The sequence below is a fragment of the Lycorma delicatula genome, chromosome 1 (genome assembly GCF_047948215.1).
Source record: "Lycorma delicatula isolate Av1 chromosome 1, ASM4794821v1, whole genome shotgun sequence".
Classification (NCBI taxonomy): domain Eukaryota; kingdom Metazoa; phylum Arthropoda; class Insecta; order Hemiptera; family Fulgoridae; genus Lycorma; species Lycorma delicatula.
Window position 1 is genome coordinate 332696650 of NC_134455.1, and position 14795 is coordinate 332711444.

Below are 14795 nucleotides of genomic sequence, written 5' to 3' on the forward strand. Positions count from 1 at the left end.
GAAGCTATTTATCATTGTGTAATACTGGTATACTCAGAAAGAGAAACAATTTTCAAATGTCCATTATATTCAACACACAGAACAAAATATACGAAAAAATGATTTTGTAATAAAAAATGAAATAAACTTTACAAAACACTATTTATAACGTGAAAGTTGCTAAATAACCAAACAACAATTACCTCATCTTAAATAGACAACTTAAAGAACGGGTGTGGTCAAGCAGTATAGCCATAACATAGAAATAAACAAAAAATTTCCTATGTTCAGACTAATTTGTGCACGGTACTATAAATACACAAAACCAACTCTGGCTTAGTAGAATGTTGATGAATAAAGATGATGCTTTAAAGGAGTACGCTATACACACTAACTGATTAATAGTTTATTACTTCTAATATGAAAATTCATAATGCCATTGCATAGTATAATTAAACTAATAGTTTGCATTTTCAATATACTAAACTATAAAATATTAATAGTAAACTAACCTGAGCACCTAACTGGCTCTCTTGAGATGTTGTACTTCCATGCCTAGAAGATGCAGGCAAAGCTACTCTATGTCGTGTTCTTCTACCATCTCTATGCTGCCGTTTACGCCTTGATCTATGTGAACCACTATGTAAAGTCCTAGTACGTTCTTCCACCTGAACTGACACAGCAGAATCTAATGAATGGCGACGTGATTCAACTGATACTCTATAAAGCAATAAAAAACATTTATTTTTTACTTATGTGATAATATGGTACCCAATGGGGAGGAGGCAAGTCCAAGTAGCTTTTCAGTGTTCATAAGCTATACTATAAAGCAAATATGTTCATTTGTTATCATTTTTCATTTCATGCATGTAAAAGGGGAGATCATATCTTTCATACTCAAAAATACCTTAAAATTTGTAGTAAATGTGAAAGAATCAGTTATTAATTTAAACATTTTTCTTGGGAAAAAAAACGAGGGCCTTCAGAAAGTAACCTCCATTTGGCTTTAAATAAAAAACAGTTGTAGGTAAATATATTTTATTATATACATCTTAAAACTACATCTTTCCTCTACTTTTCAACATAATTACCATTTAAATTTAGGCACTTACTGTATCTAGTCACTAACTTAGAAATTCGAGCTGCAAAAAATCTCCCACCTGTTCCTTATAGAACTTACGGTAGCCTAAGTTTTCACTATCTTGAACAAAACAGTCCTGGAAATTTGCAGAAATTTATTGGAAAGCTCCGAGATGGTAAAACGTCAATTTTCACGGACTTTGGCATCAATCTTTTGAACCATTTCATGATTGACCACAGATAGACAGCCACTCCTTTCTTCGTCCACTTTTGATTGAACGAACCCAATTGCATACTACTCCTTTGCTTATAATCTTTGGTACAAACACAGCACAAAGTTCCCGATGAATATCTGCCGCTGAATATTGTTTTGCTGTGAGAAATCGTATAACAGCGCAACTTCGCACTTTGGGGGTTTTCTATTGCAGTACACATTTTAACAAGCCACAGAAAATTAACGAGCGATCGCATGACCTTGCTACTGCTATGACTGGATGCCAACTGGCCTCAACATGCACATCTGTCCAAAGACGGTAGTGCTACCCTCACTCCTTCCTGTGTAGTGAGTAAGGTTGGAGGTTACTTTCCGAATTGCCCTCGTATATATATGTAAATGTTTGCTGTTTGCATATGTGTATATATATATATGTTTGCTAAAGTACCATGAAATCTTGCTAGTTATTTTTGCAGCAGGCAATCTCCCTTTTGTGGCCATGTTTATTGGTTGCTTCTATTAAATTTGCATTTTTATTTAATAAACATTATGATAATACGGTTGATGTAATAGTAGTTGTAATATATGTAATTTTTCCCCCTTCATAGTTAATCTTGGCTTGAGTACATTTTAGTCAGTTGGCTTTGTCTGCTGAACTATTTAACATGCTGTTAAATCAATCTTTTATACTTTAAATGCATAATAGATTACAAATATTACAACCACTACAATTCACATTTTAATCTTCCATCATTTAACAGACTATAACAGTTCATTGTTCTACATTCAATTGTTTTAATGTTATTTTTTTCCATTCATTTTACCAACTATATGTACATCTTAATTATATGTTCAAAACTTTAATTAAATTAAATTTAATAAAATGATCTAAATACCTTCAGAGATCTATTCTTGAGTCTATTCTTTTATTAAAAATACCTATATTTTTGGAGAAAAATACAGTTCTGACGTTGAAATAATGCTATCAGTATTACTGTTTAATGGATTCTGATTTATCAATCACAAGAAATTTTTAGCTTTGGCTTTATGACATTATTAACTTTCTTATTTTCTTATCACCTTATTTTTTAACCTCCTACACCATCGTTATGTATTCCTTCACAGGATGAGTTGAATGATTTGTAGCATGTGAAAATGCCGTGCCTGACCGGGATTCGAACCCGGGACCTTCGGATGAAAGGTTGAGATACTACCACTCTCACCATGAAGGCCGGCTCTTATCACCAGCCCTACAGAAATTGATGTTTCTTACATCTAAGGTTAACAATTTTTTTCATTTTTTGTTTATTTCTATTCTAATTTATCAAGCAAGCTTAATTATCCTATACTTAATGTTTTTATACTAAGATTTTCTAACTACCTCCTAAAATTGGCTTCTACAGTAAGCTGGACATCACCCACATATGCTTTTAGTTGGCCTCTACCAGCAGATTCAGATATAGAAACAAGTACAATTGACCAATCGACAATCTATACAAGTGACCCACCAGAATTCTTTGTGAACAATCCCTGCTGAACTGCTTCTTCCAAATCATCATTCCATGTTGTAATATTACAAGGTCTTTGAAATAACTTTTCAAAATGTATAATCACTCCTCTTTGTAAGCTCTACTCCTTGCAACTCTTGACTTCAATTATATCACTGATTAGCAAAGTGTTACATCTTCCCTGACTCTGCAAGACATAGATCTGATTTATAGCACAATAACATCAGCAATGTTCTGTTGTCTGCTATGGTAGTTAAGATGGTAGTTAATTTTCCACTTTCTGATCCCCGATTGGATTGCTATATCAGTTCATTAACTGTTCTGTTACATACCTTCCTCTTTTACCCTTTTGTTCTTTCACCTGGGGAAGCTCTATTTCTGTTCTTCCCTACTCTACTTGAACCTTGTAGGTTTCTCAAGTTTCTGACTTACATTCTTGGATTCTTCCTTTCCTGTGTGTTTTTTTTTTCAACTCCACCACTTTTAAGGGGAACCAGAATATTCATCACTACCATCCAACTGTCATATGATCTTGAATCATTTCGAATTTTTTCTTCTTCAAGTTCATAAGCTGTTTGCAAGTATTGAAATTAATGTATTTTTAAATAAATAATTTTAAAAACAATTAAATAGACTTAGTAGTAGTAGTAGTTTACAAGTTTATGTAAATACTTGTTTTCTTATTTCTTTTAACATATCCTAAATCTTTTTTACAATATTCAGTTGTTTTTTTTGTTTGTTTTTTTTTGTAATTAATATATATGTATAATATATAAATACACACACACAGGTATATGTAGTAATTATTATACAAAAATATATTAACAATTAATTATACCTATGTTTATATCTTACTCAGTCAGGAGTGTGTAAATTTTAATTCAAAAGAACTCTTTTCTGATACTTATTAAAGAAAAATGACTGTTTTTGCAATTATTTTTAGGTTAATAAACTTTCTCACTCATTTCACTAAAAAATATTTACTTGTTGTTGGTTCAGTAGTAATTTAACAACAGTTTTATTAATGACACTAGCATAAGTCAAGTCAGCAAATTGAATTTCCTTAATGTAAACGAATCCAAACATTCAGACTCCAGCAGTATTAACATGGAGACCACCTGGCAATATTTTAATTGAAAAAAATTTAAAAATGTTGCCTATGAAACACTGTATACACAACTTAAGTTAAGTGCATAAAAGCAAATTTAGAAAAATCTGATACATAGGTTTTTTAAATTTATTATTTTGCAATTTATTAAAGCATAAGACATTGACATACAGAGTTTCTTCAGCAGACATACTCTCACATGTTTTTTTGAGTTTATCAACAAAATTCCAATTTGAGAGCTTAAAAGTACAGTTGTTACAGCAGTTAAAAAAATAATTTTTAGTTTACATTTGTATTTTCATTTTGTTAAATGAAATGGTTCCACAGTTTTAACCAATATACCTAAAGAAACAAATGTTGATGCAAGAGTGACATAAAGAATAACTCCTGTAAAGATCATGTATCCTCAATCACCAATAAAGATGATATAAATAATAAGAACTTTATGACACTCATACAGTTAGACAATCATAAGAACTTCCTTACATTCTTTCCAAGTCTGCTATTAAAAAAATGAATATTTCCATTTAACAAAGTCCACTTTTATTTCTGGAAAATGTTTACTTGATATTAACAAGAAATAAAAAAAGTAAGCTTGATCAATTAACAAACTGATGTCCTGGATGAGCTGTGTGCATCACTTTTGATATTAAAAAAATGCTAACTGAAGGAACAGTAGTGTACCATTTATTATGGATTTTTAATTTTTTCTGAATATTTTTCATGATCCATGTATAAATAAAAAAACTTGCACAATTCTGCACAAGAAGAGTGACTTTTGTTTCTGATGCCCTTACTATTTCACAGTCAGAAACACATTGATTTCAGAGTACAACACACTACATATATTTGATTAACCAGTAGACTCTGCATACAAGCATCAAGTTTCAACTCATTCATCACTGTGACTATTTGTACAACGGCATTTTAAAAATACATCACTATACAGTCAACATAACCTCAAATTTCTTTTTGACCTTAAATTGAGCATAACTCAAACAATCTTCATCAAATTTTCACATGCACAACATCATATACACTTTTACAGCACATCTATATTCCAATAAATTGATTTAACAGTTTGGAGATTTTTGAGTCATAAAATTTTATACTTAGGCCGATATATATATATATATATATATATATATATATATGCTATTAAACCAATATACCTAAAGAAACAAATTTTGATGCAAGAGTGACATAAAGAATAACTCCTGTAAAGATCATGTATCCTCAATCACCAAAAAGATGATATAAATCATCTTTCATATAATCATCTTTTTTTGTCTTTTTATAAGACAAAAGTATAAAAACAGTTTCACCAAGAGTACAGAATTCAATAATGCTTCTTACTTTATGCTTATTGTTTTTTTCATAATAGAGCTTTTCAGGGTTTCCCTCATCAGTTTTTCTTTTAAAAAATCACACATTAAATTCAAAACATTAAAATTATAAACATATAAAAAATATGTAGTCATAAATATTTAAAAAAATGTTTGTTATGAAGCTAGCCACATATACAGTACTGTACTGTGTTTTATACACACTGATTTTTATACTTTTGTCTCTGGCAATTAGAATAGATGGGTATATGGACAAATACAGTAAAAAATTATTGGTTTTGCTAATATATATATATAAAATGGTACAACCCAAATTAGGGTTAATTAAAAACCCCAATTTAGGTGAATGATATTTTCATACTCCTCATACCTCAAAATGTAAAAAAAAATCATTTTCATCCTCTATTCCCAGCATGCAACCAAAAGGGGAAAAATGGATATCAGAGGTGAGTCAACTGCTATTTTCCAATAAAGTAGGTAAATTCAGATAAAATTAAAAATACATGAAACACATTGTAAACATACAAAAATTTTAGTTTGAAATAGGGTGAGCCTTTTTTTTAAATAAACAAACTACAATACTTTTTTAAATTCTACCAAAATTTTCAACCTAGCTACTTAAATTTCTGAAAATTAGTAAAAAGCAGATTTTATTTGAAATGATAATATATTATGAAAAAGATAATATATTATGAATGCAGCTTACCTGCGAACACTGTAGCTGATTTCAGAATCAACAGAATTTCTACGCTGACTAGAATTTGAATTTGTCACGCCAGTGAGAGCACCTCTTCTAGTGACTAGCTTTGGTAAAGCAGCAGCCCATGTTGAACTAAAGCTAGAGAATATTTCACCTGAAGCGAAACTATTCAACTCAAAATCTAGGCCTGCTTCAAAAACATTAGTTGTATAAATAATTAAAAATCTATAACAAGACTATTCACTAAAAAAAATGTTTTAGTTTAAACAAATTAGAATGTTATTGTTTTGAATAAAGATATTTGTTTATTTGCCATTTAACAAAGTTATAACACAAAAAACACTTCAGCAATAAGTAAGACATAAGAAGCATTAAGTAACAAACAAGATATAACAAACAATAACAATAAAAGTATAAAGTAATAGTTAATGTTTAATTGCTACGAGAATTATGATAAAGCTAAACATTTGTTACACTGGTAATCAATTTAATAAAAATGTAAAGTGTAAATAAAAATTGCATGGATAGATATGATTAATTAAGAAAAAAGGTGTCTTCTGACATAAGTGAAAACTCACCAACAGGATCTTGATATGTATTATGAATACTAATAGAAAGACGCCCATTGCTATTAAGCATTTTTCGTTTAGAAAATGCTCTAGCTATTAATTTATGTTTCTTTACTTTAACATGCTCCTCAATTTCTTCATTGGAGAATCTGAAAAATTAATGATGATATGCTATATCTACATTATTTTTTAAATATTTTCAAACTTAACTGATATGCAAAAAAGTAAACTGATATGTAATATAAGAAACCAAGTTTGAAACACCAAAAAAGTATGTTCTTTAGAAACACAAATAAGATAAGTTTGGTTAAATTACATTTACTAGATTTTGGAGTTTAGAGAAGAATGGAAAAAGAGGGATCTAACCACTCAGAAAAAATTATTGGTTATGTTCACCTATCAACCATTCTGTGAAGCTGTGTATGTCAATAAAGGTAAACTTTATTTGAAATCCTATGTTACCTATGGTACTATGGTACCTGTGTTACTAGTACACTCTAGCCAATGGGATTAAATTATATAATGCGACTAAATTTGATAAAATTAAATAAACTAAATTTTCTATCTACATTAGCCAGTAAGACCAATAATCAACAGAAGATTGAAAAAAAATTATTTCAAAAGAAACTGTTTTGGCTAGTTACATAGCTTAACATTAATTTATTACAACTTAACACAAACTTTCAAAAAAGAATAATAAAATCTTATATTTTCAAAGATATTTTATAGCTTACAAAGATCACTGTAAGGGAAAAAAGACACATCTGTTTACTGATTTGTATAAATATATTCCTCAATTAAGATATTCAATCAAATAAAAGCTAAAATACAAAAAAAGTATGTAACTCTTCATTTCAATTTTCTTAAACTACTCTAAAAAAATTTAAAAGCTTGTGAGTGAAGTAATTCTGTTCTAGTTTTTATCCATATTATTGTAAATATTTGGTAATTCCCTATTATTCTATATTAATGAAAAAATGTAGCTTTCAGAGAGAGATTGCATTTTTAATAAAAATTTACAAATTTTTATATTTATTTTTACATTTGTATCTTGCTGATATTTTTCTCCAGTACTTCTATTTTCCATTTTTTTCTCTCACCATATCATCCTCATTTAATATTAATACATTGAAATCTTTATATCTTTTTTAGCCACTACACTTCCTTCAATAACACAATTATTAATTCTTGGATGCCCTAATAAACTGTCTTCCAACCTTGATTTTCTTTTTAGAGGAAACATCAATTTTGCTCATCACTTTTTTCTGTTTAGCCTCTGGAACCAGTGTTAAGGTAATTACTTCAGAGGATGATGTATATGAATGTAAATGAAGAGCCTTGTACAGTTTCAGGTTGACTATTCCTGGGATGTGTAGTTAATTGAAACCTAACCACCAAAGAACATCGGTATTCACAATCTAGTATTCAAATCCACATAAAAGTAACTAACTACCTTCACTAGGATTTCAACCTTAGAACTCTCGACTTTAAAATCAGCTGATTTGCGATGACGAGTTCACCACTAGACCAACCTGGATTGCTCATCACTTATCTGTTTCTTCAATTCAAAATTTTCATGCTGAACTTCATTAATCAATCTAATTTTCAATCAACACCTTTTTGAAGTCTCTACCGGTTTTATTTCTGGCCTTTTTTATTGTTAATTATCAGTGCCATAAAATACTACATTTCATAGAAATATATCACAATTTTCTTTCTAATTCTTAAATGAATATACATTTTACCTTACTAGATTTCTACCTGAAAAAGCTCCTTTGAAACAGGCCATTCTATTTTTGATGTCTTTTAAAGTACAATTCTCTAAAATCCTTAAAGTGATTTACAGATAGGCATCAAAGTGGATTCTGCATTTAATAACTTTCTAAAAATATCTTGTTTCAGACTGAACTCAATGAACTCTATTTTTGTAACGGAGTCAGATTGAAAGTGGTCTTTTTTATTATGATGTCATAATTTACCATCTGATGAAAATTTACTGTTAATGTATATACTATGTTTACAGATGTAGCAATGTTCACGGACAGGTTGTCACAGTAATTTAAGAAGATAAGATAGAATTAACAACAACAAAACTTCTTAACAAAATTAAATTAAAATAAATCCAACAAAATTAAAATTACTTTATTCAATTTTTTTTTTTTTTGTCTTCAGTCATTTGACTGGTTTGATGCAGCTCTCCACGATTCCCTATCTAGTGCTAGTCGTTTCATTTCAGTATACCCTCTACATCCTACATCCCTAACAATTTGTTTTACATACTCCAAACGTGGCCTGCCTACACAATTTTTCCCTTCTACCTGTCCTTCCAATATTAAAGCGACTATTCCAGGATGCTTTAGTATGTGGCCTATAAGTCTGTCTCTTCTTTTAACTATATTTTTCCAAATGCTTCTTTCTTCATCTATTTGCCGCAATACCTCTTCATATGTCACTTTATCCACCCATCTGATTTTTAACATTCTCCTATAGCACCACATTTCAAAAGCTTCTAATCTTTTCTTCTCAGATACTCCGATTGTCCAAGTTTCACTTCCATATAAAGCGACACTCCAAACATACACTTTCAAAAATCTTTTCCTGACATTTAAATTAATTTTTGATGTAAACAAATTATATTTCTGACTGAAGGCTAGTTTTGCTTGTGCTATTCGGCATTTTATATCGTTCCTGCTTCGTCCATCTTTAGTAATTCTACTTCCCAAATAACAAAATTCTTCTACCTCTATAATCTTTTCTCCTCAATAACAAAGAAGGACCTTTGTTATTTCTAATACATTTCATTACTTTTGTTTTGTTCTTGTTTATTTTCATGCGATAGTTCTTGCGTAGGACTTCATCTATGCCGTTCATTGTTTCTTCTAAATCCTTTTTACACTCGGCTAGAATTACTATATCATCAGCAAATCGTAGCATCATTATCTTTTCACCTTGTACTGTTACTCTGAATCTAAATTGTTCTTTAACATCATTAACTGCTAGTTCCATGTAAAGATTAAAAAGTAACGGAGATAGGGAACATCCTTGTCAGACTCCCTTTCTTATTACGGCTTCTTTCTTATGTTCTTCAATTATTACTGTTGCTGTTTGGTTCCTGTACATGTTAGCAATTGTTCTTCTATCTCTGTATTTGAACCCTAATTTTTTTTAAATGCTGAACATTTTATTCCAGACTACGTTATCGAATGCCTTTTCTAGGTCTATAAACGCCAAGTATGTTGGTTTGTTTTTCTTTAATCTTCCTTCTACTATTAATCTGTGGCCTAAAATTGCTTCCCTTGTCCCTATACTTTTCCTGAAACCAAATTGGTCTTCTCCTAACACTTCCTCCACTCACCTCTCAATTCTTCTGTATAGAATTCTAGTTAAGATTTTTGATGCATGCCTAGTTAAACTAATTGTTCTGTATTCTTCCCATTTATCTGCCCCTGCTTTCTTTGGTATCATTACTATAACACTTTTTTTGAAGTCTGATGGAAATTCCCCTTTTTCATAAATATTACACACCAGTTTGTATAATCTATCAATCGCTTCCTCACCTGCACTGCGCAGTAATTCTACAGGTATTCCGTCTATTCCAGGAGCCTTTCTGCCATTTAAATCTTTTAATGCTCTCTTAAATTCAGATCTCAGTATTGTTTCTCCCATTTCATCCTCCTCAACTTCCTCTTCTTCCTCTATAACACCATTTTCTAATTCATTTTCTCCGTATAACTCTTCAATATATTCCACCCATCTATCGACTTTACCTTTCATATTATATATTGGTGTACCATCTTTGTTTAACACATTATTAGATTTTAATTTAAGTACCCCAAAATTTTCCTTAACTTTCCTGTATGCTCCGTCTATTTTACCAATGTTCATTTCCCTTTCCACTTTTGAACACTTTTCTTTAATCCACTCTTCTTTCGCCAGTTTGCACTTCCTGTTTATAGCATTTCATAATTGCCGATAGTTCCTTTTCTTTCATCACTTTCTTCATCACTAGCATTCTTATATTTTCTACGTTCATCCATCAGCTGCAATATATCGTCTGAAACCCAAGGTTTTCTACCAGTTCTCTTTATTCCGCCTATGTTTGCTTCCGCTGATTTAAGAATTTCCTTTTTAACATTCTCCCATTCTTCTTCTACATTTTCTACCTTATCTTTTTTACTCAGACCTCTTGCGATGTCCTCCTCAAAAATCTTCTTTACCTCCTCTTCCTCAAGCTTCTCTAAATTCCACCGATTCATCTGACACATTTTCTTCAGGTTTTTAAACCCCAATCTACATTTCATTATCACCAAATTATGGTCCCTGTCAATGTCTGCTCCAGGGTAAGTTTTGCAGTCAACGAGTTGATTTCTAAATCTTTGCTTAACCATGATATAATCTATCTGATACCTTGCAGTATCGCCTGGCTTTTTCCAAGTGTATATTCTTCTATTATAATTTTTAAATTGGGTGTTGGCAATTACTAAATTATACTTCGTGCAAAACTCTATAAGTCGGTCCGCTCTTTCATTCCTTTTGCCCAGCCCGTATTCACCCACTATATTTCCTTCCTTGCCTTTTCCAATGCTTGCATTCCAATCTCCAACTATTATTAAATTTTCATCTCCTTTTACGTGTTTAATTGCTTCATCAATCTCTTCGTATACACACTTTACCTCATCATCATCATGGCCGCTTGTAGGCATATAGACGTTAACAATCGTTGTCGGTTTAGGTTTTGATTTTATCCTTATTACAATGATTCTATATTTTATTCAATTAAAAAGCTTTTAAAGACATTCATATTAATTTTCATTACTATTCATTTCTGTTATATTTGTGCTAAATTATATCTCATGGTATAATTTTTTCTCATCAAATCTCATCCAAAGAATAAGTACATGATCCATATCGTGTTAATGTATGATCCTCACAGTGTAATACATACTGTAGAGACTTAGGTTTCATTCATGTTAATTAAAATTAACTACTAATGAGATACATTAATTTTTGTTTAAGTTAGGATCTTTCAAATTTAAAGATCTTCGGTTTCTGTTGGATTCACCTTCAGCTCCTTAAGATTCAGCAGCTCCATACAGTTCACACATTTCCTCAGTTCAGACTCCTCATTTCATTCAGGCAGTCCTATTCCAATCTTCTACGAGTCTATTACAAGTCTCAAGGACTCAACAAGTCTCATTACATGATATTACATTTACTAACACAATAAATTACATAAAGTTAGTAATGTTATAGATATGAATATATTTACAATTGCACCCAAAATAATTATAATCGCAAGATCATAAAGACTTAATTCATTTAAAGAATCAGTACCATTTTTTGACATACATTTTTATTGGTCCTCCGACCATGGATATATATTTAATCTTACCAGAAATGCAGATATATATATAAATCTACAATTTGAAGAAACATCATTCAAGATTCTTCATATTCAACAATCTACTGCATAAAGGGATTCACAACGTCTAATTCTACAACATCATTATGTAACATCTTTCTTAATTTACTTTACGTTTAATTTATATTGTATCATCATTATTGTAATATCATTTAATTTATTTCCCATTTAATTTATATTAATTTAAATCACTATTATGGAAAAGGAACAATTAATTAAACAAAGAGGGTTAATAAAGGTCTCTATAACTAGAACTGCCACATTTACTGACAAATTTGATTCTTCACAAGGTGATAGTCACACCTTACAAATTAAGTTAAGGAATGAATCTTCTTGATTTCCAAGGCAAATATGACATCATTCAATCAAAACTTGAATTATGTTTTGGATGATGTTTTATCATTGGATCGGGAACAAGTCAAAGAAGACTTGTGTACTATAGAATACAAATTGCAGGATTTAATTAATAGTCAAAAATCATCTAATCAAGAAATTAATACAAATACATCATTTAAGCAAACTCAGTTACAACCTATAAATATACCCATATTTAAAGGTAATGTGTTAAGAGTGACAGCACTATTTTAATATAGTTACTGATTTAGTTCATAAAAAAGGTGACTTGACTAATGTTCAAAAATTACACTATCTACATTCTTCTTTAAAGAATGAAGCTCTAGCTATTACTAAAGATCTCCTAATACCAAATGAAAATTATCTTGTAGATCTATAATTATTAAAGGTGCGGTTTGACAAATATATAATTGCTCAACACATTTTAAAATCAGATTCTATAAAAAGAGAATCTGTAGATAGTTTGTCCAAATTTATTAAAGAAATTTCCTCAAATGTGAACTCACTTAAAGCGATGCAACTTCCTGTTAATACATATGAATTTATCCTAGTCAAATTTCTATCATCTAAATTGGATCATAACACCTCAAGATTATGGAAGGAAAGGTTGTCAAATGAGAGGTTTGCCACCTTTACAGACTTCATTGTATTTCTTAATTCTAGACAACTTTAAAAAAATATTAATACATCCACCTCAACCATGCAAGTGAATACAATAAACTAAGGAACAACATCATAAAATACAACCAGATCTTTAACCAAACGTTTTAATTTAAATCCTAATAAACAATACAAAAGACATTATGTTAGTTATTATGCGAAATTCAATTTGTATCAATGTTAATTTTGTAATTCAAATTATTTCTTATATCAATGTAAGTAATTTTTCAATTTGTCCATAGGTAATTGTAAAACCTTTTTGGGAAATAATAATTGTAGTAATTGTTTATGTAAGGGCCATTCTATTAATCAATATTATTCAAAGAGTCTATGTAACATTTGTGGTAAGAAACACAATACACTCATTCATATGACAAAATTAATCATTCTAAGGTAGAATAATGCAATAAGCCTGAAAGTATAACCTACTATTCATTTAAAAATCAGTCAAATGAAAATATAATACTGTCAACAGCTGTATATAATACTACTGATATACATGGTAATAAATATTCATGTAGATTACTATTAGATTCTGGTTCACAAGCAAGTTTTTATATACTTAGTTTTGCCTGCAAATTAGGTCTTAAACTTAATAAAAATAATCTACCCAATTCAGGCATAAATAATTCATTGGTTCAATCCAAATACAGTGTTACACTTACATTACACTCATATTATAAAAACTTTTTGTTCAAGGTCAAATGCGCTGTTTTACCAGATACTACTGACAAGTCTCCTTCATCTGCATTTGACATTTCTCACTTCAAATTACCTCATAATATATTTCTGGCTGATCTCAGTTTCAATATACCAAATAATATTGACATCTTGATAGGAGCTCAATATTACTTGAATCTTATCCTGCCAGGGAAATTCATTCATAATTTCATATATCCTATTATAAATTAGGATATATAATTAGTGGTCACCTTCCTAATAAAATTGAGGGCAACAATGTCGTATGTATCTTTCCTTGAATGTAACACTCATAAAAATCTATCTATTATACTCGAGAATTTCTGGAAACTTGAAGAAATTAATACTGATGTTTCAGGCAATGAAACCTCAACATGTAAAAAACATTTTCAAACCAATACTACTTAAAACAATCAGGACAAATTTGTCGTGTCGTTATCAGGCAAGACTAATAACATTCCTTTATCAATGCTAAAAATACAATTTTTTATCTTTGGAAAGAAAGCTAAGCAAAAATTCCAACCTTAAAAAAGACTATTCCGCTTTCATACAGAAATATTTAGATTTAGAACATATATCACTACTCAACTCCAATAATTTAATTAGCAAATCAAATGCGTCTTATTTACCTCACCATCCAGTATTTAAAACATCCAGTTTAACTACAATTTGATTTGTCTTTAATGGCTCAGCAAAACCACTAAGGGTTTATCCCTCAACGATACTCTTATAGTTGGACCTGTAGTTCAAAAAGATCTAACTTCCATATCGCTTAGATTCAGAATCCATAATTACATTATTACTTCCGACATAGCTAAAATGTATCGTCAAACATAAGTTAAATCTAGTGATTCCAATTTACAATGTTACTCTGGCATGATTCTCCAGATCAGGAGATTAAACACTATGTATTACATACGGTAACGTATGAGACCACTTGTGCACCATATTTGGTCACACGGTGTTTAATTCAAATTGCAAATGAAAATGAATTTCTGCTTGCATGCAAGTTCATTTGAAATGATTTCATAACCCGTTCAGACAACTTTGATGAAGTTATTCAGTTAAAAATTGATATTTCTAAATTATTAAAATATGGTTTTTTCACTCCATAAATGGTTTTCTAATAGTAACATCATTTCTACTTCTGCATTCC

General features: G+C 30.1%; 1 protein-coding gene across 1 annotated transcript in view; it reads right to left on the reverse strand.

The window, feature by feature from the left end:
* The window catches only part of smo (smoothened, frizzled class receptor), a 98396-nt gene that overhangs the window by 17924 nt on the left and 65677 nt on the right, over nucleotides 1-14795 (reverse strand). Inside the window, exons 11-13 of the mRNA XM_075382171.1 lie at nucleotides 6514-6653; nucleotides 5942-6122; nucleotides 492-699 (exon numbers count right to left, since the gene is read on the reverse strand). Of these exons, the coding sequence (XP_075238286.1) occupies nucleotides 492-699; nucleotides 5942-6122; nucleotides 6514-6653 (529 nt within the window). The remainder of the gene's footprint in view (nucleotides 1-491; nucleotides 700-5941; nucleotides 6123-6513; nucleotides 6654-14795) is intronic.